The sequence below is a fragment of the Sporobolomyces koalae genome (assembly GCF_050403365.1).
Source record: "Sporobolomyces koalae JCM15063 DNA, S_koalae_JCM15063T_v1_ctg4, whole genome shotgun sequence".
In the NCBI taxonomy this organism is placed as follows: domain Eukaryota; kingdom Fungi; phylum Basidiomycota; class Microbotryomycetes; order Sporidiobolales; family Sporidiobolaceae; genus Sporobolomyces; species Sporobolomyces koalae.
This window is the reverse complement of record NW_027481767.1, coordinates 55218-82785: the sequence shown is the minus strand read 5'-3', so window position 1 is coordinate 82785 and position 27568 is coordinate 55218. Positions and strand designations below refer to the sequence as shown.

The 27568-nt window shown below is 52.6% G+C and overlaps 6 protein-coding genes across 6 annotated transcripts; 4 read left to right on the top strand and 2 right to left on the bottom strand.

The window, feature by feature from the left end:
- Window positions 1–207: 207 nt before the first annotated feature.
- Window positions 208–1676, top strand: JCM15063_000215 (uncharacterized protein; the record flags this gene model as incomplete). Its single annotated transcript, XM_076676333.1, has 6 exons — window positions 208–630; window positions 709–1054; window positions 1125–1238; window positions 1298–1320; window positions 1385–1489; window positions 1560–1676. The coding sequence occupies 6 exons, from the start codon at window positions 208–210 to the stop codon at window positions 1674–1676; spliced, it is 1128 nt and encodes a 375-aa protein (XP_076536314.1).
- Window positions 1677–2318: 642 nt separating this feature from the next.
- On the top strand, window positions 2319–3036 carry TIM22 (translocation channel protein TIM22; the record flags this gene model as incomplete). Its single annotated transcript, XM_076676332.1, has 3 exons — window positions 2319–2505; window positions 2576–2781; window positions 2863–3036. 3 exons carry the CDS (start codon window positions 2319–2321, stop codon window positions 3034–3036), a joined length of 567 nt encoding a protein of 188 aa, XP_076536313.1.
- Window positions 3037–14805: 11769 nt separating this feature from the next.
- JCM15063_000213 (protein farnesyltransferase subunit beta) lies at window positions 14806–16584 on the top strand (the record flags this gene model as incomplete). Its single annotated transcript, XM_076676331.1, has 6 exons — window positions 14806–14821; window positions 14882–15317; window positions 15384–15467; window positions 15539–16011; window positions 16083–16444; window positions 16507–16584. 6 exons carry the CDS (start codon window positions 14806–14808, stop codon window positions 16582–16584), a joined length of 1449 nt encoding a protein of 482 aa, XP_076536312.1.
- A 95-nt stretch (window positions 16585–16679) lies between these two features.
- On the bottom strand, window positions 16680–18908 carry JCM15063_000212 (uncharacterized protein; the record flags this gene model as incomplete). The annotated part of the gene is made up of 9 exons (XM_076676330.1): window positions 16680–17009; window positions 17087–17250; window positions 17318–17427; window positions 17495–17524; window positions 17590–18031; window positions 18094–18182; window positions 18255–18408; window positions 18467–18498; window positions 18565–18908. 9 exons carry the CDS (start codon window positions 18906–18908, stop codon window positions 16680–16682), a joined length of 1695 nt encoding a protein of 564 aa, XP_076536311.1.
- An 840-nt stretch (window positions 18909–19748) lies between these two features.
- On the bottom strand, window positions 19749–21020 carry JCM15063_000211 (uncharacterized protein; the record flags this gene model as incomplete). The annotated part of the gene is made up of 3 exons (XM_076676329.1): window positions 19749–20017; window positions 20096–20218; window positions 20303–21020. 3 exons carry the CDS (start codon window positions 21018–21020, stop codon window positions 19749–19751), a joined length of 1110 nt encoding a protein of 369 aa, XP_076536310.1.
- A 148-nt stretch (window positions 21021–21168) lies between these two features.
- TOP2 (DNA topoisomerase 2) lies at window positions 21169–27377 on the top strand (the record flags this gene model as incomplete). The annotated part of the gene is made up of 25 exons (XM_076676328.1): window positions 21169–21207; window positions 21286–21336; window positions 21430–21573; window positions 21635–21718; window positions 21779–21891; window positions 21960–22029; window positions 22098–23085; window positions 23161–23254; window positions 23321–23636; window positions 23711–23824; window positions 23886–23990; window positions 24054–24218; window positions 24293–24478; window positions 24556–24711; window positions 24776–24909; window positions 24982–25150; window positions 25218–25391; window positions 25474–25710; window positions 25778–26071; window positions 26139–26342; window positions 26420–26554; window positions 26618–26776; window positions 26841–26936; window positions 27008–27106; window positions 27171–27377. The coding sequence occupies 25 exons, from the start codon at window positions 21169–21171 to the stop codon at window positions 27375–27377; spliced, it is 4533 nt and encodes a 1510-aa protein (XP_076536309.1).
- Window positions 27378–27568: the final 191 nt, after the last annotated feature.

Genomic DNA, 27568 nt, shown 5'->3' with positions numbered 1-27568 from the left:
CGAGGTACTGCGGCCAGTTGATGTGCAGATCTCTGATCCTGATCATGATTCAGGTTGATTCAGGAGTGGTTTCGTGATCAGTACTCTGCTACAGCCTACACCGTTGCTCGCTCATTCCAATCCTCGTATGCACGCTCGAAGTGGCTCTGGATATCGCTGGTCTCGCTTCATTCCCGCTCAGTCCTCTAGAATGCTGCATTCCACAATATGGCTCTCGAACCTTCCGAGTCTCATTCTGCAGCTCGCTCGTTGCTCCTCGTCCGTTCGCTGCTTCCTGGACGCTTTATGGCGTCCGAGTACGTCAGCAACAGCGCTTCCGACCATGTGGTGTGCTCAACCCTCCTGCCAGAACAGTCGCCCCCACCTAGCGCCGAACCCGACTCCCCTGCGGTCATTCGCTTACACGCCAAATGGGCCCTTGCCCGCCTGACTCGGACAATGTCTCCTGTGCGATCGCGTCCGTTGCGAACGCCGTCGCACCAGCACCAACCGGGAGACTGCCCGCCAATCGATCGCCAGGCGAGGGTCTGTTACGCTGTCTTGACTGGCACGAGTCATGACGGTCCCGTCTCGCAGGCAAAGGTCAAATCCAAAGAGGTCAAGAGACTGAAATCGGAGCTCGCAAAGCCGGCAAGTTGATACTCCGCATGTCTCGCATTCACCGAAACTGGGCGGTCGCCTGATGAAGCCACAGCGATCCACCCACAGGCCAGAGCGAGGGTCATTGTTGCCGACCTCAAGCGCATGGAAGTCGGGGCTGAGCATCAGTCCGCCTCTTCGAAGCCGCGCGGATTCGCCCTCTCTCCGCTTGTTGCCGATAACGCATCGGCCTCATCCGCGACTACCCCGACAATCGAGAAAGCAGCGATCGGCGCAGACGAGCCATCGACGATGGCTATGTCCCTTCCAACGAGCGAAGGAGGCATAGTCGGTCTCGCAACAGCCACAACGGGTGTCTTCGAGGTCATGGCCGACGTCAGCGGTGCTCTCGTTCATAGCGGCCGCTCACGCGAAGGGTTGCAAGCTCCGCTGGATTCCATCGCCATCTTTCTCTGTGAGCATGCGAGTGTCCCCATCTGCTTTTTGTGCTCACCGCACTCTGCTGACCTGCTCGCACGGCCAAGATTGGTGGGGATACGAAATCTCCCTGCCACAATCGGCGCTCGTGCGTCTCGCTTCCGCTCATTCTGTCCAACAGACCTTCTTCGGGTTCTTGCAGGCCTTCGTTGTGGCCGGGGGTAAGTGAGCTCGTTCTTCACGCACATCTTGTACGAGGCTCATGGCGAGCGACTCTTAGGTGCGCCCGAACTTGCCCCATTTGTGAGCAACTTCCTAAGGAGATCATAGCTGGTCCCGCTCAGGAGACCTCGAGATCTCGATGCAGATTCGATACATCTCGAACTTCCTCGATATGGAGTTTGCGGCGATCCAGTCGCAGAACAAGGGAGGTCACGGTGTCGTGCTGGCTGCAACTTGGCTACTACCCGTCGTGAGCTGTTTCCGCTGCAACACCGCGATCTGCAGACGCTGACGCAAGCTCGGCATCCTTGGCTTGCAAGGCGCTCGTGCCTCGACCCTGGGATTTCCCTGTTCCGGCTCGATCCACTCCCGCGAGCCAGCCATTGCTCAAGCAAGCATCACCAGGGCCCTTGGCCAACTGTTTGCAAACTGCTTGACTTGCGGGTCCTGTCGCTCTCTGAATTTTCTGCAACAAGCTCGCGAGACACCGAATGGTGCCGGCCCATTCAAAGTAGCGCTCTCCTCTTGTTGGTCTCTTCTGGTTCCGCGATCGCAGTGCTAGATTGCAGTACTGTGCTATTCGAAAGGCTACCGAAACAGCAGGTATATTGACCGATCCCGGCGAACATAACGTTGCTCCATCCTCCAAGCCGCACGCTACAATCCTCTCAGATATGACATCTGCTTGTGTGAGGCTGGAGCGCGCAGAGGCGCTTGCGTTTGCGGACATCGAGGGTCCAGAAGCGAACGACTGATTGAGGCGGTGAAACGATCCATGGCGACAGGAGCGCTGTGGGTACCTCCCAAGCGCGTTCCCATTGCGAGCCTTCGCTAGAATTGACCGCGACTGTATGTCTGGAGATCGCAGACGCGCGCAAGTGAGCCGCGCGCAAGTCGCGAAATAAACTTCATCGCCCTGGAGGGCCTGTTTGACTTTCGCATCATTCAGCCGTGTCCAGCGCGACTCAAGACAGCCCGGTACCGCCAGGGGATCTCTACAGCCTAATCTTCGATTTGCTGCCTCTACCCGCCACCTCTCGTCGGACCGACAGTTCCTCGTCTTACATCTCGGGTCAATCATGAACTATTTGACGCCATTCGTCGTTCCTGGATACGAACCGCCGGCACCAGACCCAGAGACGGGTGACTTGCGGCCCAAGAGCGCAGATGAGCGGAGAGAGATCGTCAGCCAGATGAAGCAGATCCGGATGGTTCAGGACGGAATGGAAAGTCCGGTGACCAAGGCTGCCATCTCGGGTGCCATGGGTGAGTATCGTTTACCTTAGAGACACTGGCTGCATCGTGCCCGTCTGACGTCCGCACGCCGTATGTATAGGATTCGCGATCGGTGCATTCTTCTCGCTCATGGGTTCCTCCTTCACGATCGAGGACCCATTCCAACGGCAACAATACACCGGTATGAATACGCGACAGAAGGCGAAAGTCATCTTTACCGACATGGGCAAGGGGATGTGGCGACAAGGGAAAGGATTTGGTATGGTTGGAGCCCTGTACGCTGGTACAGAGTGCTGTGTCGAAGGCGTACGTCTTGTTATGGTTTTCGTCGCTCGTCGCTCAAATAAGGATGCTGATCATATCCTCCAATGCTACCTGCGCTTGCAGTTCCGAGCAAAGAACGATATTTGGAACTCGATTTGGGCAGGGTTCATTTCGGGCGGAGTTCTGGCACGCAACAATGGAACGAAGTCTATGGTGCTCGGTGGGCTGGGTTTCGCAGCGTTCTCGGCAGCCATCGACAGTTACCTGAGGCGGGAAACTCCGGACGAAGACGCATGATTACAGTTTTTGGGTGATCTATCGGGGACTCTACGGGCTAGAACCGGCGCGAGGTTGCTGGAAGTGTAGGTCGTCAGCCTTGCCATGTTGTAAATAACAATCGCACTTCCCCTCAAGATCTTAGGCAGGCAACAGCTCGTATCGCGGTGTTCCAAATAGGATGTTTCTATTGCGTTTGTATGATGTACTTAGTTCACTGGGCTCATAACCTGTTGCTTCTGTTCTCAGGCAAGATAGAAGTGAACGCCAGAGATAGATTAGCAATGGTAAAGAAGCTAGAGACTAGTCAAGAGTCGTACCTGTTCTCAGGCGAGACAGGCGAGATAGAAGTCAACGCCGGAGAACAAGGACGACTCTTGACTAGTCTCTAGCTTCTTTACCATTGCTAATCTATCTCTGGCGTTCACTTCTATCTCGCCTGAGAGAAGAAGCAACAAGTGCGTCTGCATAGTGTACATTGCGTTTGCGTAGCTTACGGGATTCCTCGATATGAGATCGTAGGTGCCTTTGACCCGACTCCGCCCTGCCCGAGCGAACATGAAACGTCCGAGATCTTCGCTCTTCGCCCTTGCTTTTAAGACCTGCGCGTCGATGCCTGCCCTCAAGCTTTTCGTCAGAGTAGGCTGGAGGGAAGGAATGGCAGGTATCGTTAGGAGCGGCCTGCTTCGGGGTCGCCCTTGGCATTCGGCTTCACCAATACGCAATTCGGCCCTATAAGAGCTGAGAGCACCCCCTCAAATTGTTCTCCTCTGATCGCAGAACAGAGAGTGGACAGGGGAGCACGCGAGAGAGCAGGGTCGGGGGTGGAGACGCGAGCGAGGATACGCTCGCAGGTAGGACGGCTGATGGAGTAGGGAACAATCGAGGTCGCCACTCTTGGGTACGTACTGGGGAAGGTAGCTCACATCGAGTCTACAGCGTTTCAATTGTGCATGCGACACACTCTGCACTGAATGAGAGCAGAGCTGCCTGCTCTCCTTCTGGAGGCGAGACTGCGGGGCGATAGTGCGACCTCTACGAGCGATGTTTCGAGTTGCGCGCAGCAGTTTGCGACGGGTTGACTTCCAGACTGGGTGTTCCTGATGACGATAGACGTAGTAGGCAGCGATCATGAGCGATGTATACGAATCGTTACCCCGGACGCGAGTCTCTCCTCTTCCCACTGCCCCGGCTCAGCTTGAAACAACCTATATCACCATGTTGATGTTTTCGCTACTCAAGACGCTCCAGGGTGGGGAGCCCCTCGTCGTGGAGCTGAAGAATGACATGCGGATTCAGGGGAGTCTCATCTCGGTCGATCAGTACGTGGTGCCCTGTCTGTCGTGTCGCATACGACGCTGAGTCGGGTGGTGCATCGCAGGTTCCTCAACATCAAACTGGACAACATCAGCGTGCTGGATGAGGACAGGTATCCACACATGGTCCGGCCCTTGTCACCTTTCTGACCTTGTTCCAATAGTCCGCTGACTGTAGGCTTACAGGCTGCGGTTAGGAACTGCTTCATCCGAGGCAGTGTCATCCGCTATGTGCAACTACCCAGAAACGCGGTCGACACACAATTGCTCGAGGATGCAACAAGGCGAGGTGAGTTTGCTTGCCCTATGTGCTGGTTGTCCATTGGTGCAAAGGCTGCGGTGACTGATAGTGTCTGGTGTACTCAGAGAGCTCGAAAGCCAAGTAATGGACAGCAGGGAACTGGGACAATTAAGTGACAGACAGCAACCTCTCACTCTGCCTTGCCCTTTCTCTCCTTCTGCCTGTACTATTACGCAAATACACACGATACCCATTCTTTGGAAACACCAGGTGAAGCTTGCTGCTGGTTGTGTTGGAGAGTATCCCTTCAGACTCTGGGTTGCCTGTCAGTCAAATGAGCCGCAACATCCTTGGCTGTCCGTCCCCTTGGTGGACCCACACAAGACCACCCAGCTCTGCGGCGTACTTTGTACCTCCTCTGAAGTGCAATCCATGGCTGGCCAAACATGTCGGCTTTGCAACCTTTTCCTTGTTCAGAGACTGTACTCTGTTGTCAGCTCCAGCTCACTGCACTGGGAAACAAGCCAAGGTAGTATCCGTGATATCAAGCACGGCACTTTGTTGACCCTGTTGACAGCAACAAGCTCTTAGGTCTCAAGAACAGAAAATTTTGAGTTGAAAAAAAACTTTGACACTCATTGCACCTTGAACACTCCCTACTCCACAGTGCAGGAGCCAAACTATCACAGCGCCTGACAACCTGAGGGACTGTGCCTCAGGCAAGCGAGGTAAATGAGCACAGGATATTTGAAATATTTGACAGATACTTGTGACTTTCTTGCCCAGGATTGCTTGTGTTCATGCATCTAGTGATGTACGCAAGCCAACCCTCGCTCCTGGCTCCTATGGTCAACAGCTAACAGGGGAAGAGCCCTACTGAGCAGTCTCTCCCTTATAGGCAAACACAATTCAGTCAGCTTGACCAAGCTTCAGGCCTTGCAGGCATCGGAGAAGGGGCTTATAGCATGCTGACAAAGCTGATGTCTATGCCATGCTGGATCCTGTACTTTGGGTGTCCATGTCCATGCAGTGTATGAGGTGCAACAATTCTTGAGTTTTCTCAAAAGCATAGCTTGTTTGGTTGTGACACTCGAGTTTTTTTTCCTTTTGCTGTCAACGAGCTCGATCACGTGCCGCGCTGGGCATCCGAAACGCCCCCTTGGCTCAATTCCTTGAGTTTTGAGCTGGAGTTGACACCAGAGTACATCACTTGACAAAAAAATTGTTTCAAAGCTGACATGTTTGACAAGCCATAGACTGCATGACAGAGAAGATACAGCGTATGCTGCAGAGCTAGGTGGGTTTGCGTGAAGTCACAAGGAGGACAGCAAAAGAATGTGAATAAACCTGACTCTTGTCTCTGACATCTCTCTCCTACTTTCTGATGGAAAGCCTTACCTAGCCTTCTGGGTTATGGAAAAGGGACAGATAGTTGTGAAAGGGTAGGTTGGGCTGAACAAACAAACAGAGAGTAGAGAGGAGAAGATGTCAAAAACCTAACACACATTTATGTAAGGAACCAGTTCCTCACAACAACTAGAACTGTACTCTGAGCATGCAAGATGGGAAGAGATGGACATTCTGAGACATTGTTCTTAAAAATCTGAGCTTGCGCTCTGGCTTGTTTCTCTTCGCGCATTTGCTGATTGAGACTGCAAGCCAGCCCAACCCTTTTGGCCTTCCAGTCTTCAGCAACTTGCGGGTGAAGTTAACCCAAGCGTTTCCCTTTCACATGTTCTATGATGCAGACAACTACGCCAAAAGCATAGCATGAATTAGTTGACAGGGTTGATCTACTTGAAAGACATATCAAAAGGGCACAGGTGCTGTAAGGTGAGAGAAGCCTCACATTTGACTTCTGTTTCTACTCTTCTGAACCTAATCTGCATCAGAATCTTCTACTTATGATCAGTCATTTTGGCTTGTATAGTACTGAGCAATCCAGCTTCCAGCTTGGATTTTGTGCCTTGTTTGGCCACTTGGTGTACTCAGTGAAAGCTCAGGAGCTGAGCCCATTACACTCGCCTCCTTTCGCCCAATCACTTGCCTGCTTTTTCACCTGTCCTGACACTTGCTTATCTTGTCTTTTCAGCCTCTCTCTGTCAAGACTATCTCAGTTCAGCCCTTTTAACGCTTTCTGCACTACACATAGCATGAGGTTCTTGCTGAAAAGTTTCTTGTTTTGTGTGCAGGGGATTGGTAAGGAGCCTTTAATTGTGACAACATCTGTTTGTAACACATCTGTTTGTGACAGAATGTGTGTGCGAGGATCATACTCCAGGAAGCTGAGGGAGTTCAGGACAGGTTAGTATCTGCGGCTCATCTCAGAGAAGGACTAGATAAAGGGTGCTTGCACCACTCATGAACAAAGGTTTTGACCCATTGTCCCGAAAGGAACCAGTTGGAAAGACAACTTTCAAAAAAGAGAAAGGTGCATATGTGACATTGTGATCATGGAAGAGGCTCAATAGCGATGGTATAAAACAGCGCGACTGCTGGGCATGCAAGGCCGACTTGTAGGAAGTCTGAATCCTTGCACTGGCCTACTTCTCTCTATGCGTTTACTGAAGGGCTACAAGCCAGGTCTACCCTCTCTTTCAGCCCTTGTAGACACATCTGCTGAAGCGACGCAAGCCAGACTACTCTCTTGGCGTTCCTACTCAGTGTCCTTGCAAAATTGAGAGCCATACAGAAGCAGCCTTCTGTATGCTTGTTTCCCTGACATCACCTATATCCTGTGCAGTTCACATGTCAAGAGGTTCAGTCTGAGACAGAGTGTCAATTGGTCACATAGGTCACATAGATGACAGGAGTCATGCAAGGATTGCACTGCTCATGCCCAAAGCACTGGGAGAGCCATACATTACGAAACAGAGTCTATTTTGCACGCCTATTTGATCACAGCTTAAAAGCGAACAACATCCGCCTCATGTTTCTCGGCTCCCGTCATGCTGTACAAAACCCTTTCGGTCCTGCAGAGGGGTTACACAGATGACTTTCTGTCCATCTTTCACTGAAGCGTGCCAAGGACTGCAGTCGTTGCCTACTTGGTGAATCTGTGACATTGCAGTCACTTCTGCTCACAAGGCGGCTCTTTACCTTCACGTCGTCACTCGAAAGCATGCATCGTGACTGCAACTCTTCCAATGATCCTGAGTTCGTCCGCTTTCTCATCTGTCCAGTTGCCTTTATCATCGCTGCGGTCCCCTCTTTACTATTCACCTTCGCTCGATCTTGTCTGGCTTGGCAAGTTCGCATGATACCACCAAGCTGAGTATACTCGTGCAAGGCAGGTACTGGATGTATGTCTCTCTGCGATCCAGTCTTGGCAGAGTGCACATGCTAAGATACTGGAAGACTCTTCCTAGTTGTACGAAGTGCTCTTGATACCAACATTTCTTTTCCAGCCAGGCCTTTCTCCCTGTCGCTGATGTTCACATGTACGGAGATCTTGTCAGAGGCTTCACGGCAGCACCTGCGGATCTGTTCTTTCGACAGGGCAGCTCGATGGACTGTGGTAGCCTTGTCCTTGAACCGTCATAAGATTCTCTTGCCGATTCTGATTTGGGGGTTTGCTTGCTCGTGAAGATCGAGACATATACCACTCCTTTCCTTATTTGATTACTATTCTGTCGGCAATAGGGGCAGCGGACATGCTCAGTATCACCAAGCTGACGCCTAGATGCTCATTGGGGCAAATGAATCGCTTCACCACCCTTTCTGATGAGAGTGCAACATGTGAGCTCGACAGATAGCCGATCGCAGCTTGTCCTCAAAAGCATCAGTAGGTAGTTGAAGGTGATTGGACACTCACTGCAGAATCAAGCTGGCTCCGTACAACGTAGAACTGGTCTCAACATCGTTGTGATAGAGGTAAGATTAGCATTTCAATCACGAAATGATGATGCTGCACATCGATGCGATCTTCACTGTGGGCCTGCGGACCTACTGTGTCGTGACGACAAGTCATCGGCAAGTCATCAGCAGCATATGATGGCAGATGCTGAAGCCAGTCCTGCCTATATAATACGAAGCAAGACACCGCGAACCGTTTTCTGTGTCTGTCGTCGCACGAAACGGCCCAATACACAACAGATTCTGCTCGGATCCCTTTGCCTGAAGCGTTACTGACCTCAAGCAACCATGGACAACAGCAAGACTACAATATCAAGATGCCCCTGCATGTCGCCAGCATGGAACCTCGTCTTCTTTTACAGACAATGCTCTCTCCATGAAGTACGAATGTACAGAGCGTCGATACGTGCTTCCAGCAAGCCTGCAGCTAGAGACGATTCCCGTACCAGCTGCGCTTTTGCGCGAAGTAGTGTCTTCTGTGACATAGGCTGTTGCGGTCAGCAACCACTAGTGCTATATCTGTAATGACGCCGGCACGTTAGCATGCTTTTAAACTCGTGGAGCGCTTCCTTGAAGACTCGTACTCGGAAGATGACGTCAAATTCTTGGTTCGCACAATTGGGGGTCAGACTACCTGGCTTGCACAAAATGCGAATCTGCATGATCTGAAGCGCTTTTCTGTCGCAGGCTCTCGCAATTTCTCAGTCTTTCCTCGATATTGACCCGTAAAAAAGGCAAAGCCCGGCGGAAATCTTGTGTGTAAGCGTCGGAACGTTGTAATGATGTTGCACACGAATGATTGCGTTCTTATCCGCGTGAAACTGGAACAGAGTTCTTGTTCGATAAGCTCTGGCACGTACGCTCCGCGGCGCTGATGCTAGCGCCACGCGTCTCGGGCGAAAGAACATAGGTCAATCTCTCGGCCAAGCAGGTCCGCATAATACACTGAAGCTCTTCGCTGTTCTCGCAACTTCTATGAGCATCGTGGTATGTGTTTAGCTCATACAAGACACAAGACTGATCTGCCCAAAATGACCCACAGCGCTTTGTATGTATTGTGGACATGGGAGGCGCTTCTTCAAGGCACTTCCTCTGAGAGTACCGTTCGCGTGAGGCGGACAAGCTACAAATGTATAGCCGCCCATGTGCAGGAACGCGCTACGCCAGGAGCTTTTTCGCTCACTTGCTCCTATGTTGTCACCTCAATCATCTCATTCCCGTCATGTCATTGAGACGCCGGGGAAATCCGTCAGATACTCGCTTGCTGATAGTGGATGGCTTGTCAGTTCATGCGTTGTGGCTCAGAGCATGACTGTCTGAACCTTGTCTTTCGCTGTGAAACCGACAAGCAGCTCGACGCTGCTGCTCATCAAACCGCACGCGCCGCGAGGGAAAAATCTCGCAAGATGGATCTCGGCACCACGGACTCAATATTGGCTATGAGACGGGACCTGAAACGCTGGGCTTCATCAGATCACTGCGAGCTGCGTATTCGACATGTGAGCAAGATACAGCAGGAAGGCTCGGTCCTAGCTGAGGTCAGAGGCAAAATAGTGATTATATCACGCCACAGTGAAGTTGGACATGACGCATAATCCTGTGGCTAGATCTCGTGCGCGAGCGTAGGATGGTTCGAGTCTATCAATCGAGGAGAGACACCAGTATCATCATTTCGTACTCATGCCAGTCGCCCCATCTTGCACTCACTTTTGTCCGTCCAACTCGTACGATCTTTCCCGATCTTACTCAAGCTGACCGGCCTTCTCTACGAGTGCGACTGGTCTGTGACAATATCCTGTTTTGCTCAGTGACCGTCAGTTTGCGCCTCTGCTGAGCGAGAGAGACGATCACAGTGAAAGTACGAATAGCTTTGCGTATTTGGTGCTTGAAGGATCGTTGTCCACAAACACAACAGCGGCAGGCAAATACCTCAGTAAGAAAAGCTGGCGAGAGCATAATCACGGCTCTACCGGCTCAGATTGCGCCGCATCTGATGGGACGTCTCACATGCGTGCGTAGGGCTTTGAGAGACATTGCAGTAGGCAGGATTTGCAAGGGAGCCTGCTACGGGTCCCTCGGCATCTGTGTCAAAGCTGCTCATTTGTGAAGTGCTTGTCAGAGTTCCGCCATATAGTGGTTGTATATCATATCGTTGCTGGCATGTTGGGTCAGTTACAGTGCGTGAGCCAGACAGTCAGCAATCTCTGCATGATGGCTCAGCAGCCTACTCAGGGCATAGTTCTTCCCTGAACTAAAGTTAGATCACTCACTGGAATGCATGAATCAGAAAAATTGTCTACTTGCGCCTTGGTCTCTCAGGGCTTTCGGGTTGACTTTCCTGACTGACCCTTGACTCGTTCCGTGTCTTGTCAAGGCCACTCCAATGACTTGTCCACGCTTGTCATGTTCTCTGCCTCTTGTACTACGATCTAGAGGCACTACCTGGGCATGCTCAAGGAACATATGATAGTGCGAAGAGTTGTTAGGTATCGAGCTGCTGCAGGCAGATGTCAATGCTCATCTACAGCGTCGGTTCAAGTGTCGAAGCTCATGTACGTGGTAAGACAGTAAGGTCCTGCTGAGGAATTGTCGAGGATCCGCACCCGGGCATATGTCCTTGTACATCCATTTGCAGTGCTGTCAACGTTCCCTACCGTTTGAGCTCTCTCTCTTGCAGCATAACAACACTACTCTCCTGCTTGTTAAATGTATTCTGACCTTGTTCCTTATGGTCAGAGATCAGGTCTCTTGTCATGAATGGCTCAATCACTGCAGAAAGCGTTTTGCATGTGGACTGAGCACCGCAGCCTTCCCCTTCATGCCCTTTTGATCTCTGTGTCTTGCACTGGGGCTCACAAGCTGCACGATCCTTTCGTCTTCTGTACACATACGTCTACGCAAAAACCTAGGCCTCTCCTCCGGTTTCTGTCTGAGCAAATTTGCGAGAAAGCGTATCTCATCTAGCTTGGCGAGCCTTTTCACTTAAAAGCCATGCTGCATGGAAAGAGCAGAGGGTGAGGCCTAATAGCGGTACAAATTGGGAAGACCAGCAAAATAGAGGCAGCAAGCAAGGTAGGCAGAACTGATACAGTAAGGGCAGAATCCAGACAGGGCAGAAGGAATTCAAGAGAGTGAGCAAAAATGGGTAGGACAGGTCGAGCTCAGTGAGTTTTATTAGCGTGAATGTTTGTGCATTTGGACCTCGTGTCCATATGGCTGTAATGCTCTGCCAGCTTTCCAGTACCTGTGCCCTTTGTATATGTCTTTTTCTGAAGAATAACTTTGTCAATCAATTTGTTCTCTGCCTTTTGGCCCAGGAGTCCATAGGATGGGAGGTGTGGCATTGCACTGGTATCTTTGCTTCTATCCCTCTGACCTGTAGGAGACGCCTTGACCGTAAAGATTTAGCCTGCTACACTTGTCCTTGTACACGCAGTCAGCAGGCTGCTGGTGATTTGCGCCGTCAGGTGCTCGTCTGTAAGGATTCAGACTTGCTACAGTTGTCCTTGCATGCCCACTACGCTGGGCTGTTGCGAATCCATTGCCAGTGCGCATCTTATCCAATCACAATATCACATATGTACCACTTTCCTGTTTGATAGCTGTCTATCAAACTGGTTCCTTTTGGTCCAGTGGGTCAGGGCTTTGTTCATAAGTGGTGCAAGCCTTGCATCGTCCCATGATCACAACACCACATATGTGTACCATTGTGAGGAAAGGTGATTTCCTTACCACACCTATCCCCTTGATATGTGTATTTCTGATGAACCAATCTCATGTTCTGTAATTTTGTCAGTTGCTGGTAAGACAAAGGGAGCCACATTACCGTCTCCTGTTTGAAGTTGGCATTCAAATTGCTTCCTCTTGGTCCAAGGGACAGTGTGTTTGGCCATGAGTAGTGCAAGCCCTGCAGGTAAGCAGCGCTGCTCATGATATAATGTGGCACCTTTCATTGTACCAGCAATTGGCAAAAGTCCAGGACAAAACAATCAACAAGATATCAGAAAGACACATCGAAAGAGTCTCAGGTGTAGTAAGCAGAACACCTTTCCTTGCAATACGTTCTGTACTCTCATGCAGTTGTATGTACAATGAAAAAATGCGGCGTTGAAGTTATTCCTGTGTAAGGAAAGGTGTTTTCCTTACCACACTTGTCCCCTTTATATGTGTTTTTCTGATGAATCAATCTCGTTGATTGATTTGTTTGGTACTTTTAATCGGTTGCTGGTACAATGAAGGGTGCCACATTACACCCTGCAAAAATGATTCCTGTAAGGAAAGGTGATTTCCTTGCCAGAGCTGTGCCCTTTCTATGTGTCTTTCCATGATGAATCAATCTTGTTGATTCCTTTACTGTTAGTTGGATGCTTGTACAATGAAGGGTGCAAAGCTATGATTTCCCATTTTCAAAACCTGAATCTTTGTCTTCAATCTCAGCCACTTATGTTACCTGCTTAGTCTTGTCCTTGCTGTTTCCCCTGGCTTTGTCCTTGACTTTGTCCCTCTCTTGTTGTCAAAGAATTCCTCTGTCCCCCCAATGCTTGCTTGTCCCCTAATGTATGCTTTGTAGTTCTGGCTAATCCTCCTCATCCATAGGCCCACAGTACTGTGACGGCACCTGGTCTGTCATGCTCTGCCTGGCAAATGTATACCCTGCATACAGAGCTTGTAGCTGCCTAAATATCTACATGGGCTGCTTTGACATTTCACTTGGACAACTGAGACAATCACTTGTAATGATATCCTTAAATACCGGTTGCCAACGCTCAGAACAATGGAACAAACTGGAGGAGGAGGCTCAAAGAACTTCCTGGTGAACAAGACACATCAAAAATATTCCCTGTGACATTGACAAACCAATGCTTGTACATATCTGATGGGGGCATGTACTGTGCCAAGGATTGGTAGAGCAGTACTTGGCAATATTGAGAGGTGTTGGCTGGCAGAAAAAGGACCTTCAGGCTGTCATAAACCTAATACACGTTTGGTCTCTCACCTGTGACCAGTCATTTCGGCTTACATAGTACTGAGCAATCCAGCTTCCAGCTTAGATTCTGTGCCTTTTTGGCCAGTTGGTGTACTTGGTCAAGCTCAGGAGCTAAGTCATTATACAGGCTGACTATGCCTCAGAAGGAGAATCCAGCCTGGCAAGGCCCCTGCATTCTGTAAGACCAACCCCAAGCCCATAACAACAACAGTACAGTTCAGTTCCTCCAACAAACTGCTGCAATCTGTGACAGGGACACACAACATGTAGATTAAGGGGTTTTCTGTCTACCTAGACTGGCCTTTCAAGCTGCAACTTGTGAATACAGCAAGGCTGAGAGTGATGCAATTGCCATATTTCTGGGCTTCTTGGGCCAACCGAGCTGGCGCAAGCTGATCTAGCGATGCCTTGAGCAGACAATTTTGCTTATACACATTCTGGTAAGACAACATACATTTCACAACCTGTGCATGTTATATATATTATATATTGTTGTCGCTTTTATAAGACCTGATAGCTCAGTGGCAGAGCGGGCGACTCCAGTGAATTCTGCGGATACACAGGAACATCGTCAGGCCGGGCGTTCAATCCGCTCTCGGGTCTTTTTTTTTTAATGCACTGTCCCGAGCCAGATGGCACAACAGCTCAGGTCCGACAATCCTTTCACCACATACAACGGTCACAAGCGGAGACAGTGTCTGACATATGCGTCGAAAAGCCCACGCGAACTGGCCGCAGCTTGGTCTGACAGAGTGGCCTGACTTTGCCCACATGATCCAGGTCATTACACAGTCAGTCTGTCTATGTGCAGGCATCTGTTACAGATCGAAATGCTTACTGCTATTGAACAAATCGTCAGCTGCTTGTCCAGCAGCTACTATCATAAGTACAGTCTGACTTGAGCCTGGGACAAAAACATACATAGACAAAGGTGATCAGCAATCTCACTCGCCTGTGCATTCCCCCCAGACGACAAAAAGGTTCGACCAGAGCAGGATTTGAACCTGCGCTCTGAAACAGAAACAGATGAGAAGCGCAAAGATTCTAGTCTGTCGCCTTAACCGCTCGGCCATCTGGTCACTGATGACAGGCTGGCTATTTTTCAAATATAGAATATAGCTCTTTTGGGCGGATGATGTATCGATAGCGTCAAATGTATCAACACATCATCCGAGCAACTATTCTCCATATCAAGCGGCATGACTCAAGTGACTAGCTTTCCAACTCTCATACGATTGATGGAAGGCGAGCAGGGGTCCTCACGAGACCAGGTACGAGCCAGTCCCTTTGTTCGAAACAGCCTTTTGTCCGAGACCAATGTGATCAGGGGTCAAATTTCGCTTGTCTCTTCTTCCTCTCACGCGCTCCTCTGATCAACCCAGTCCCTCGCCATGCTACTCGAATCTGGTGAGCACTTACAGATATCGGTCGACTGCCCGTACTGATCACGCGCCGGTGCGTCAACAGTCTTGACAGCACCCTGGATCGAGACTCCCTCAGATGGCATCGCCTCGGAGACTCTGACTACGCAGCTGGAAGCGGAACATGTCATATCGGCGGTGCTCACTGATCATATCGCTTCTGGCTCGACACCGCCTCTGCAAACCGCAACCCACACCGCCTTTCTCACACGCCTTCTCAAGTCTCCTCTGCCGATGCATTTCACTGGACTCGACGCGTCTCGACCGTGGCTCATCTACTGGATTTGCCACTCGCTCGCCCTCTTCGATGGCGAATTAGACACTGCAGCGAAATCGAGAATCGTTGATACCCTCAAGAAGTTTCAAAACCCGAAAGGAGGTTTCGGAGGAGGACCTGGGCAGTTGAGCCATCTCGCGCCTACCTTCGCATCTGTAGCTGCACTCTGCTATGTTGGCGAGGCCGGGTGGAGTGCAATCGATCGGCAGGTCCCACGTCCGTCGCTTTTCTTCCTGGCCACCGAGCTAACACGACGCATTCTACCGTTCAGAAACGGCCTTTACCACTTCTTACTCTCCATGAAGCAAGCAGACGGCTCGTTTGTCATGCATGAAGGTGGCGAAGTCGATGTCCGGTTAGTCTCCAGGGTCCCGAGTATCGAGCATTTCTCTCCATCACTCATTGTTATGCGCGCCGCACCTACAGCGGATGCTACTGTGCCCTATCAGTTGCGGCTCTCCTAAACTTACTCACGCCCGAGCTCGTGGAAGGGACTGCGGATTTTCTAGCCTCGTGCCAGACTTACGAGGGAGGTCTGGCATCCGCCGCCCATGCGTTTCCAGGTCGGTCAGGAACGAGTGCCCCCCTTGGTGAAGCGCACGGAGGTTACGCCTTTTGCGCGGCGGCATCCTGGAGCATGCTGCGCCCTTTCTCCGATCCGACTTCTCCGTGCTTCTCGCCTCGCACCTCAACCCCTCGCGATCTCGACGTTCAAGCGCTCCTACGTTGGGCCGCCTCAGTCCAAGCCATGCCGATCGAAGGTGGTGGATTCCGTGGGCGAACGAACAAACTCGTTGATGGATGTTACAGCTGGTGGTGCGGAGGTCTATTTTCGATTCTGACAAGCCTGCTTGCGGATGATGGAGGACCGCTACCTTCCAAAGAGCTGTATGATCGTCGTGAGTTTCGCAGTCTTCTCCACATCTACGTCGACCCAAGCGCTTACAACTATCGTGGGTTTCGTTCACAGGCGCTCTCGAACAATACGTGATTCTTGCGGCTCAAGCTCCAGGGGGAGGTCTCCGAGATAAGCCGGGCAAACCCGCCGATGCTTATCACACCTGTTACAATCTGTCCGGACTCGCAGCAGCTCAACATCATCCGCAAGATCCGCTCGTGAACCGTCAGCAGCTTGCCCGCTCATTCACCTCTCCATTTCGACGACCGATGATCGAGGAGGAAGCAGGAGGCTCGCCCGCGATGATCCTCAGTACCGACGAATCTGAAGCGGCCGCGGAAGCAAGAATGCGCGAGGTCTGGAGTCGAGAGCTGTCGTGGACATGCACGGACACGGACAGGGAGGTTTATGGCGATGCAGAATCAAACTCATTGGTGCGAGAATTTCTTACAGATCCGCTCAGAGGAGAAGCTGACATGCAAAGGCACTGATACAGCAACCAACCCATCCTATCTTCAATATCTCAACGGATAGAGTCCGCTTGATGATGGCGCACTTTTATTTACAGTCCTGAGGGCGTTCTATTCTATGCAATACCTCTCCGCTCAATGCTTGTACAGACAGCTAGTCATGCGGAGCAATTTCAGGCAGACGTCTCGTGCGCAGAGTCTACAGCCACCCGTCCTGTTTCCTTTGTCGCAGCTCCTGTTCGAATCCCTCGATTTCGTCGTCGATCTTGACGAGCTGCGCATCCTCGTCGATGCGCTCAGAGAGATGGGGTACTCGATCGGCGTCGTGTTGATGCCTTTTAGCCTCGGCGGATGTGCGGATCAGCGAGTTCGAGCGCGATGAATGGCTCAGCGGAAGCCCCAGCTCGTCCGCCAGTGTATCCAGAGACAGCTCCGAGCTTGTCGATCGTCGCAGCCCCTCTTCATCTTCGTCGTCACCTAATGAATGCAGGGGCGCTTCTTGTGGTTGCATGCGAGACTGCAGAGGAAGCTGGGAAGCAAAGAAACGCGACGAGTACGCGAATTGAGCTTGGTGCCGAACACAGGCCCCAAAGCGGGACAACCTACGCTTTGTGTATATTCGCCGCGCTCGTGCGGCAACATTGGCGCCTCCTCATCTTCCTGGGTTTGTGAAAGCTTGCGAGCGCCTTCGAGCGATCTCGTGTCAACCGCAGTGCTGCCATGAGCATTTGTGAATTGTCGGTATTTGAGATAGTTGTAAAGAGCGATACCTAGCGCATAGGCCAGTTCCGCAGGCTCAGAAACAGTGAAAGACAGATGAGTATATCGTAGACTTACCGAAGATGGTCACAACGAGACCGCTGACGTTGATCGGCGTCAGGACATCGTGGAATACGATCGTGGATAGGAAGATGACGGCAACCTCCTTGAAGATACCGGCAACGGAACTGGTGAACATTAAGCACGTGAAGGTCAGAACGAGGCGTGAGATGGGAGTCAGCTAGCGAGTATTACAGGGTTACGACAGAAGTCCGCTGAATCAGCCTGAGGGAGGGAAAGAACACGAGATTCAGTGTGTTGTCCTTAGGGCGACACGTTCGGTTACTCACCCGAACTCGGTGACGTTCATCATGAAGGCGATCAGCCCCGGGAACAAGACAGCCAGAAATGTGTGTACTGTTATCCCGAAAGACCCGAAGAATGTTTCGTTTGCGAAGACCGTGAACCACCCATCGAAGACCATGCTGCAGAGAGCGAGCGTGATACCCATGACTGGCGCTAGCCAGAAGAGCGTGGCGATCGGATTTCCCATGCCCATTCCTTCTTTGTCGAGCAGGATCTGCGTTAGCGACCACCTCAGGCCTCCCAATGCCGATGCCGTGAATACCTCCACCATACCGACGAAATGGAATTGCGTCTCTGTCGAGACCATCAAGATGACACCGGACGTGATGATGAGGATGATGCCTGCGAGTCGCCATGATGGCTTCTCGAGTTTGAAGAGGAATGCAAAAAGGAGGACGAAAGCGAGTCCAGAGGACTTGCACATGGCTGTTCAAGGGCACCTGCAGTTAGGAGTCGATACAGTCGGACTCGGAAGAGGCAGAGCGTACTGTAGAAGGAGAGAGTGATGGTGCGAAGGCTTAGATTCGAGAGGCCGATGTCGAGGCCAGTTGCCATGCCACATGGCGCAACTTTCGTTCTGCGACAGAGTCCCGTCGGCTTCAGTGTTTCGCCTGAGCAGCATCCATGATGCAGGAACATTGTCACTGACGCATAATCGCTGGCGGCTGGACGAGTAGATGGCCGTAGCCGAGGGAAGATTGATAGCACGAGTGCAGCCAAGAGCCACTGCACGAGCATGTGAATTGAGGTCACAAATAGGGGGTAGGGAAAGTTGAAGTGGTCCTCCGCGAACATCCACTTGTCTGTGTTGGAGCCGATCTCAATGCAATTCTGGGTCGCCGAGAATCACGATGTGCTCACTGTAGACCGATATCAGAGTCGAGAAGCAGTACCTGCAGCATGCACATAGTTGACTTCAGTCCCGGGCCAGGATCCCGCCTTGATGCCGAGTGACTCACCAGGCACAAATGTACAGCACGTTCACAAATGCAGCTCGCCACCACAGTCTCCGTAGTCTTCGCTTGTCCGTCGCGTCTGAGCGGCCACTCCGGATATCTGGAGCAGGCCATCGGTGCTCTGTCGAGCGTCTCCGCGGCCGTCCCGAATCGGGATCGCTGTCGGACATCCTTGCAGTCGCGTACTGCTCAGGGTGTTGCGCGACTTCCCTCCCTTTGCCCTTGCCGTCGGTCGCGCCGGTCGAGTCGGAGATCGTCTCGGATTCGATCACCGCGTACGCGCCGCCCCCTCGACTGGCGAGGGAGTCTTCCAAGACGAGGTGCGCTGCGCGCGGAGCGTCGACCATGCGTGTCGGATTGGCGAAAGAGAGACGTGTTTCGTGATATTGATGTTGATCTGATCACGTTGCAAGAGCTGTGCGCGGACTATTCAATCTCGCTCTCTTCCCCTTCCCATTCCTTTTTGCCCCTCACGCGCGTCGGCCTAGTCCCTACTAGCTCGGGCACCACAGAATTGGCCTCGTTTCTTTCTCTCTAGCATGCTCATTAATGTCACTCCGGGGGCCCCTCTGTCATCTCATGCCCCCACTTCGCTCGAGTGCCCACATCCGTCCGGCTGACAAGCACGTCCCGTACTATCCCCTTAGGTCGTATGCCCTCGGGTTTCGAGCCAGTCGATCTGGCATATGAAATGGAACGGCTCGGGTCTCCCTCTGAGAACCGGCGATTGCTTGACAAGCTCCTGACCGCTAATCCCTGTCGACAGGGACCGTTGCTCCTCCTCGAGCAGCTACTAACGTGTTTGTGGATGGTCAGACGTCTCCGTGAACGCCAGAATCGCCGTATAACGCTGGCAGCCATCAGCGCACGGACTGAAGATTATTGCGGTTGTGCCAAAGTGCGAGGTCTGACTGAATTGCTCGCCTGCATGCGCGTAAGCTTGGGTCGCCGCGACACTGGGAAGCTGACCGCCGAGTTGTCTGCCACGCCGTACATTGCGTCGAAATGTGGCTTCTTTTCCACTCGGTTCTCGGCGGCCATTGCCTTCTGCACGTGGTTCTCGTTTGCACTCAACGTAGGATATCCCTAGAGGCAAGGCCGTCCAGGCCGACCGGATCTAGACCCGATGACAAGCGCGTGCTCGTATGCACATCCATTGCGGGCAGCCTCGTTACAACATTCCGTAATCAGCCATAATATGGCGGTTGCTGCATGTAGCCCTGGTAGCCAGTGTAGCCTGTCTGCTGCGCTCCAAGCATGCCAGCGCCATGACCGGCGTATCCACCGTAGCCAGTCGCCTGCGGATGGAGTCCAGCACTCGCGAACGAGTAGGACTGCTGCTGCTGTCCAGGCGCTGCTCCGTACTGCGACATGATGGTCGACTTCTGGTGTTGCTGCGCCGCTTCTCGGTAGAAAGAGCCTCCGAGTTGCTCTGGAGCTATCGGTTGCGGGTATTCTGTCCCGCACAGAAAACGAGGATTTCGCGCCGTGAGGACTGCGTTCTGGGAGTGAGGTGAACCCGGGGCATGCTGACCTGGCATAGCAGACAGACCGGCGTTGAGCGCTTCCCGAACTCGGGCTTTGCTAGCAGGGTCAGTCGAGTGCTTCCAACCGCTCTTGACCTCGTTCATCTGCATCTTGGCTGCATGGATAGAATCTGTAGCATATCACAGAGCGCAACTCGGCTTCGTCAGGTCAAGCTTGGCCTTGATTCGATTGAGCAAACGATCCGTGCACGCACCGACATGGCTCTCGGCCTCTCGCCGAAGTTGCTCGACGGAGGTGGGGTCTGCGCCCTGATTCGCCGCTGCCTTGATTCCAGCGACTCGCTGTTCCCACGCTTCGCGCAAGGCATCTACTCGAGAAAACAGCTGTTTCCACGAGTACTCGTCCCAATTCATCAAGCCGTGTTTGTTCTCCTGGACGTATTGGCGGGGGTGACTTTGCGATTGAGGGACCTGCAGCAAGCTCTGTGCAAAAGAACGAATGTCTCGATCAGCGTTCGAGCTCGCAGCGGGTTGACAGACGGAACTCGCCGATGACGCTGTCGAGCCTCGAGACGGCGTGAGGGCTCCGAGCGAGGCATATGGATCCAGGTCGGTGGTGTTCGGGTAGGCTTGCTGCTGCTGCTGCTGCTGCTGTTGCCCGTAGGCATACTGGTGCTGGCCGTACTGTTGTGGCCCCCCTCCGCCCCCACCGAAGTGAGGCTGACCGAATTGTTGCGCAGCTGGCTGACCATAGCCGGTCTGTTGAGCATACATTGGGTGTTGCGAGTACGGCTGCTGCTGCTGGTACCCTGTCATCTGCGCGTACATGGGCTGCTGTTGCTGCGGCTGGTAGCCCGTCATCTGCGGCTGGATCGGGGCCGAGTAATACTCGGGAGCGCCATCGACCGCAGGGAACCGCTGAGCGGTCTGCTCAACTACGGATTGAGGTTGTTTGCCGAATGGGTTGTTCATGGTGGGTTGAGCGTGGTCGTGCTGAACTCCCTTGCGCGGGGAGACGGATCTTCGAGCGGCGCGCGGGAGTCTCGCCCTCGCTTCGCGCTTCGGCTCGCTCTCTTCGCTGCGCCATCCTCAACTGTCCTTTTTCGCGCCGTGCCGCGCCATGCCTCGCTACGCCGACAGCGAAGAGGAAGAAGACTACGTGAGTGACGCGTCTTTGCGCTCTCGTCGCTCTCAGACGCGCTGAGCAGGGAAAAACATTCGCGTCTGTCGCATACAGGCTCTCGACTCGGGCTCGGACGACTACGCTGCTAGCCCCAAGGCGAAGAAGGTGAGCTCAAAAGGCTTCAAGCGACGCGTCTGCGTTCATTCGTGGGCTGCACGAGCTGACGAGCGACTCGTGGTTGGCATGTTGATTGAGCAGACCGCCGCAAAACCCAAAGCGGCACCCAAGCCAAAGGCAGCTCCCAAGGCCAAGGCACCAGCGAAAGCGTCCGCTGCGAGCAAGAAGAAGGCTGCCCCCGCACCTCTGCAAGAGAGAGACGAGAATGTCAGCTCAGCTGACGAGGTGCGCATCCTGGTTTCCACTCGTGCTGAACCATAACTCTTGCTGACGCCCTCGGAAACAGCTCGACGACGAAGTAGCTGAATTGCCGGTCAAGAAATCTGCCGCAAAAGGGAAAGACAAGTCGGCGAGCGAAACCTATGTCAAGGTGAGTGTGCTTCATTTTCTTGCACTGTCCCAATCAGCTGACCCTCCTCGGAGTCGCTAGCTCTCGCAACTTGAACATGTGCTCAAACGTCCAGACACGTACATCGGCTCGGTCGAACCCGTCACGCAGCCGATGTGGGTTTATGACGAAGAAGTCAAATCGCTCGTCTACCGGTACGGGATTCTAGCATACATATCTGCATCGCCTCTGTGAGGCTCACGATCGCTTGCGGCGATTACAGGAACACGACGTTTGTACCCGGTCTGTACAAAATTGTCGACGAGATTCTAGTCAACGCGGCGGACAACAAGGTCCGAATTTTCTTCCCAGCATCACATCTCCTCCCTGCGCTGATCCGCGTCCGAGCTTGTGATGACAGGTTCGCGACTCCTCCATGTCCGAGCTCAAGGTCAAGATTGATATCGAAAAGAAAACCATCTCTGTGCGAAACGACGGTCGGGGAATTCCCGTTGAAATGCACGAAACCGAGGGCATCTGGATCCCCGAACTCATCTTCGGTCAACTGCTCACTTCCTCGAACTATGATGACGACGAGGAGAAAGTTACTGGAGGACGAAACGGATACGGTGCGAAACTCGCCAACATCTACTCGACCGAGTTCATTGTCGAGACAGCCGATTCGCGAACCGGAAAGAAGTACAAGCAAGTCTTCAACGACAACATGTCGAAAAAGGGCAAGCCGAAAATCACGGACAACAAGAAGGGCGAAGACTGGACTGAGATCACCTTCACGCCTGACCTCAAGCGGTTCAACATGGAAGAATTCGACAGGGACACGGTGTCGCTCCTGCAGAAACGTGTCTACGATATGGCAGGTATTACCAAGGGCGTCAAGGTTTTCCTCAACGGCAAGAAGCTCGCCGTGCGGAACTTCAAGGCTTTCGTTGAAATGTTCGCGAATGGCATCAACGAAGTCGCCTCGACCGGAGGCAAAGGCAAGAGCAAGAAAGATGCGGACGAGGATCTAGTCGGAGCGCCAGAAGGAGGGGCGGCCGCCAAGCCAACCGTCATCTACGAGCAATTCGGAGATCGATGGGAGGTTGCCTTCGCCGTTTCAGACGGCCAGTTTCAGCAAGTTTCGTACTGCAATGCGATCGCGACAACCAAAGGAGGATCACACGTGACTTACATCGCGGATCAGATCGTCAATGGCTTGGTCGACCTCGTCAAGAAGAAGAACAAGGCTGTCGCAGTCAAACCTTTCCAGATCAAAAGCCATCTCCATGTCTTTGTCAACTGTCTCGTCAACAATCCCACTTTCGACTCGCAGACTAAAGAGAACATGACCCTCGGCATCAAGAAGTTTGGAAGCAAGTGCGAGCTGTCCGAGGACTTCCTCAAGAAAGGTGAGTTGCGGCTGAACGGCTGCGTGCCCATCCGCCCCGCAGAATCCGCTGATGACCACAAATTTGATCGAGCAGTCTCCAAATCTGGTGTTGTTGACAATGTGCTCAATTGGGCCAAGTTCAAGCAAGATCAGATGCTGAAGAAGACTGACGGCCACAAGCGCTCGCGGTGGGTTCACGCGCACGCTTCCCGCATTTGTGCCAAGTTGATGGAGTGATGGTATCCATAACGCAGCATCACCGGCCTCGTCAAGCTTGAAGATGCGAACAACGCAGGCACGAGGAACGGAAGCAAATGTACGCTGATTCTGACCGAGGGAGACTCTGCCAAAGCTCTAGCTGTATCGGGTCTCTCGGTCGTGGGTCGCGACAACTATGGCGTGTTCCCCTTGCGTGGAAAACTGCTCAACGTTCGAGAAGCGACTGGCAAAGCGTTGCTTGACAATGCCGAGATCCAGGCGATCAAGCAGATCATGGGCCTACAACAGGGAAAGGTCTACCAGAACACCGACTCGCTTCGTTACGGTAGTCTCATGATCATGGCCGATCAGGTTCGCAATTTCGTTCTTCGTCTTTCGTCAGAGGAATATCGGGCGTGCTGAGACCATAATGCTCTGGCCAAAAGGATCACGATGGTTCGCATATCAAGGGTTTGATCATCAACTTCCTCGACTACTGGTTCCCGTCGCTGCTGAAGCTGCCCAATTTTCTCGTCGAGTTTATCACCCCCATCGTCAAAGTGAGCTGCTCTTAATCTACTAGCCTGCGACAAGTCGCTGACTCCGAAGCGCACGATACAGGTCACCAAGAACAAGCGGGAGATCTCGTTCTTCACGATCCCAGAGTACGAACAATGGAAAGAGGAAACCTCGGACGGTCGTGGCTGGAAGATCAAGTACTACAAGGTAATCGTTTTGGACATCCTTCATTGCAGGTGTCATTAGCTTACCTGAGTCTGAGCTCGATAGGGATTGGGAACTTCGGACGCGCGCGACGCCAAGAAGTACTTCGGCGACATGGCTCGCCATCGCCTACCCTTCAAGACCTCGACCCAGGCTGATCGAGAACTTATCGACATGGCTTTCAACAAGAAGAAAGCCGACGACCGTAAAGAATGGCTACGAGGTTTCGTGGTGCGCTTCTCGCGTATGTGTTGGGTCGACACGGTACCTTGACTGACCCTCGATACCTTCTCGTGGCAAACCAGCCGGGAACTTTCATGGATCACAACGTCGACCAGGTTCCTATCGCTGACTTTATCAACAAGGAGCTCATTCTGTTCTCCATGGCCGACAACATCCGTTCGATCCCTTCGGTCGTTGACGGATTCAAACCCGGTCAACGCAAAGTCCTGTTCGCGTGCTTTAAGCGCAAACTCAAAGTCGAGATCAAGGTCAGAATCTCATGCCATTCCAAAGCATCGAAATGTATCGCTGACTCTCTGATCGAGCGGTCATCTGAATCCGACAGGTCGGTCAGTTGTCCGGATACGTTTCAGAGCATTCCGCCTACCACCACGGCGATGCTTCTCTGCAAGGAACTATCATCGGTCTCGCTCAAGATTTCGTCGGAAGCAACAACTTGAACACCCTCGACCCTAATGGCCAATTCGGAACTCGACTTCAGGTACGAGATCCGCACGACTCGACAGGAATGGGAGTCACTGATGTGGAGTCTCTGACCTGAACAGGGTGGTAAAGACGCTGCTTCAGCTCGTTACATCTTTACCAACGTGGCCAGCATCACTCGGTCGATCTTCCACCCGGCAGACGACGAGATTCTCGATTATCTCAACGACGATGGACAGAGTATCGAGCCCGTCTGGTCAGTCCGCTTCCTCTTGTCGGTAGACATATGGATCGAGGGGCTGACTCGTTAGCCGTTAACGTTCCTCAGGTACATCCCAATCCTCCCTATGGTTCTCGTCAACGGTTCGGACGGTATTGGCACGGGATGGAGCTCTTTCGTGCCCAACTTCAATCCAAGCGACATTGTCGCAAATTTGCAGAGGAAAATCAAGGGCGAAGAGATGGTTCCTATGCATCCCTGGTATCGGGGTTTCCGAGTAGGTCGAATCTCCTGCTGACCTGACGAATCACAGGTCGCAGCTGACTGATCCGGTCGCGTGACAGGGAGCAATTGAGAAGGGGGACAAAGATGGCTACAAGTGCTCCGGCATCATCGCGCGCATTGACGACTCGACCGTCGAGATCACTGAGCTCCCAATCCGCACGTGGACCCAGACATACAAGGAGATGCTGGAATCCTGGGTTGCCGGTTCCGAAAAGCAGCCGATCTGGGTGAAGGTGCGTCCTTCTACTCTCGATTGCCGTTCTTACCCTGCTTGCCTGACATGGCCCGCTCTGTCTCGATTTCTGCGTCTCGCAGGACTACAAGGAGTACCACACCGACACCACTGTGCATTTCATCGTGACTTTGACCGATAAGGGCAAAGAAGCGATTGAGAAGGAAGGCCTCGAGAAAATCTTCAAGATTACAAGCAAGGTCAACATCAGCAACATGGTCTGTTTCGATCCGGCGGGCAAGATCAAGAAGTACAATAGCCCCGAGGACATTGTCAGCGACTTCTATGATGTCCGCCTCGAGTACTACCACAAGCGCAAGGTTCGTTCGTCTCATGACAAACTGCCGCTCGCGAATCTCCGTGTCCTGACGACTAAATCGTATATAGCGACACCTCGTGGCTGAGCTTGAGCTCGTTCATGATCGTCTCTCCAACCAAGCCCGTTTCATTCAGAGCATCATCAAGAAGGAGCTCATCTTGTCGAACCGCAAACGCGCCGACATCGTTGCTGAGTTGCGCAAGAAGGACTTCCGGCCATTCCCGAAAGTTGCCAAAGCGCTGGTTGCTGCCGCGGTAGATGAGAACGGCCAGGAGGAGGAAGATCCCGATGCCGAAGCTGGATCGGACTCGGATTACGATTATTTGCTCTCCATGTCTCTGTCAAGCTTGACCGCTGAGAAGGTTCGTCCTGAATAGTCTCTAGATGTAACGTTATCCTGACAATGTGCTTATGGATTCGCGTCTACAGGTTGCCAAACTTCTCGCCGAACGCGACCTCCGCCACGACGAGCTTGAAGCTCTTCTCAAGCTGAGCGTGCAAGATCTTTGGCTTGCAGATCTCGACGACTTCAGCTCAAAGTGGCAAGCGCTACTGGAAAAGGACGCTTCCGATCAAGCCAAGTCTCTCCGTGCAGCGAAATCGAAGAGCAAGGGTAAAGGCACCGCCAAGAAAGTACGTCTAGCTTATCTACACGCCCTCAGGGCATGCCCTCCAAGTCGCTTGTCACTCACTCTTTTGGCATACCTCAGCGCAATGCCCACTCGGACGATGACGAAGAATTCGTCGTATCGAAGCCGCAAGCGAAGAAGGCGGCTCCGAAGAAGGCCAAGTCTGCCGTCCCTCTTCCCGCGAGTGACGACGTCATGGATCTCGATTCTCCAAAGGTAGCTAGTCTTCAGTTAGCGCTCGCCAGACGGACTTGGTCTGATCTTAGGTCATTCCGACAGGTTGCGACTACAAAGACCTCTTCAGCCGAACTGGCTCGATCAAAACCGAAGCCAACGAAGAAACGCGAAGTGATCGATCTCGACCTCACCGAAGCGGAAGAAGAGAAATCATCCCCTCCTGCCAAGAAGTCGAAAGGGCCGACGAGAAAGGCGAGCAAGGTGAGCATATCTATTGACTTCTCTAGCGCTCTTGGTAGTCTGACGAATTGGCATGCGAACTTAGGCTCTGCAGGATGATGAAGACGATTCCGATTTCTACAGCGTCCCCGTTGCCAAGCCGGCTGCACGTTCCCCCAAAGTAGCGGCTAAGAAGGCTACTGTAAACTCAATCGCCTACGTCAATCTATACAGAGCAGAGCACTGACATGTTATTGCGATTACTCACTGCAGAAGAAAGCGAGCTCGACCGTCGTGTCGGAAGATGATGCCGACATAGCCATTGGTCCTTCCAAGGCCCAGAAGAAGGCGCTTGTCAAGTCGAAGAAAGCGGTTCGTCCTGCAACTGGTTCTGCTTGCAGCTGCTCCTGGCGATGCTGATATTGCGCTCTCATAGGCGGCACCGGTTTCTGACGATATCGGCGAATCGAGCGAGCCGGTCAAGGCACCTCGCGCCCGCGCTCCTCGTCGTGCCGCGGCTGCGGCCAAAACCTACGTTGCTCCGATCGAACTCGACAGCGAAGAAGGCGAAGAGAGTTTTCAGATCGCGGATGAAGATGACGAGGACGACGCAGCAAGTTTCCTCAACAGCGACTCCGACTAGGCTACCTCCCCTTTTTGCTCTCTGATACCTTTTCGTTTTTCACTCTCCATGCACCCTTTGTTCCCCGGTTAGCCCGCCGCTCTTCCATATACCGTATCTGTTCTTCCTGCGATCGATCTACCTGCTTCCCCTTCTCGTATGGTTTCCGCAAGCGAAGAGATCGTACCTCGCGGCTTTGATCAAATGCACGT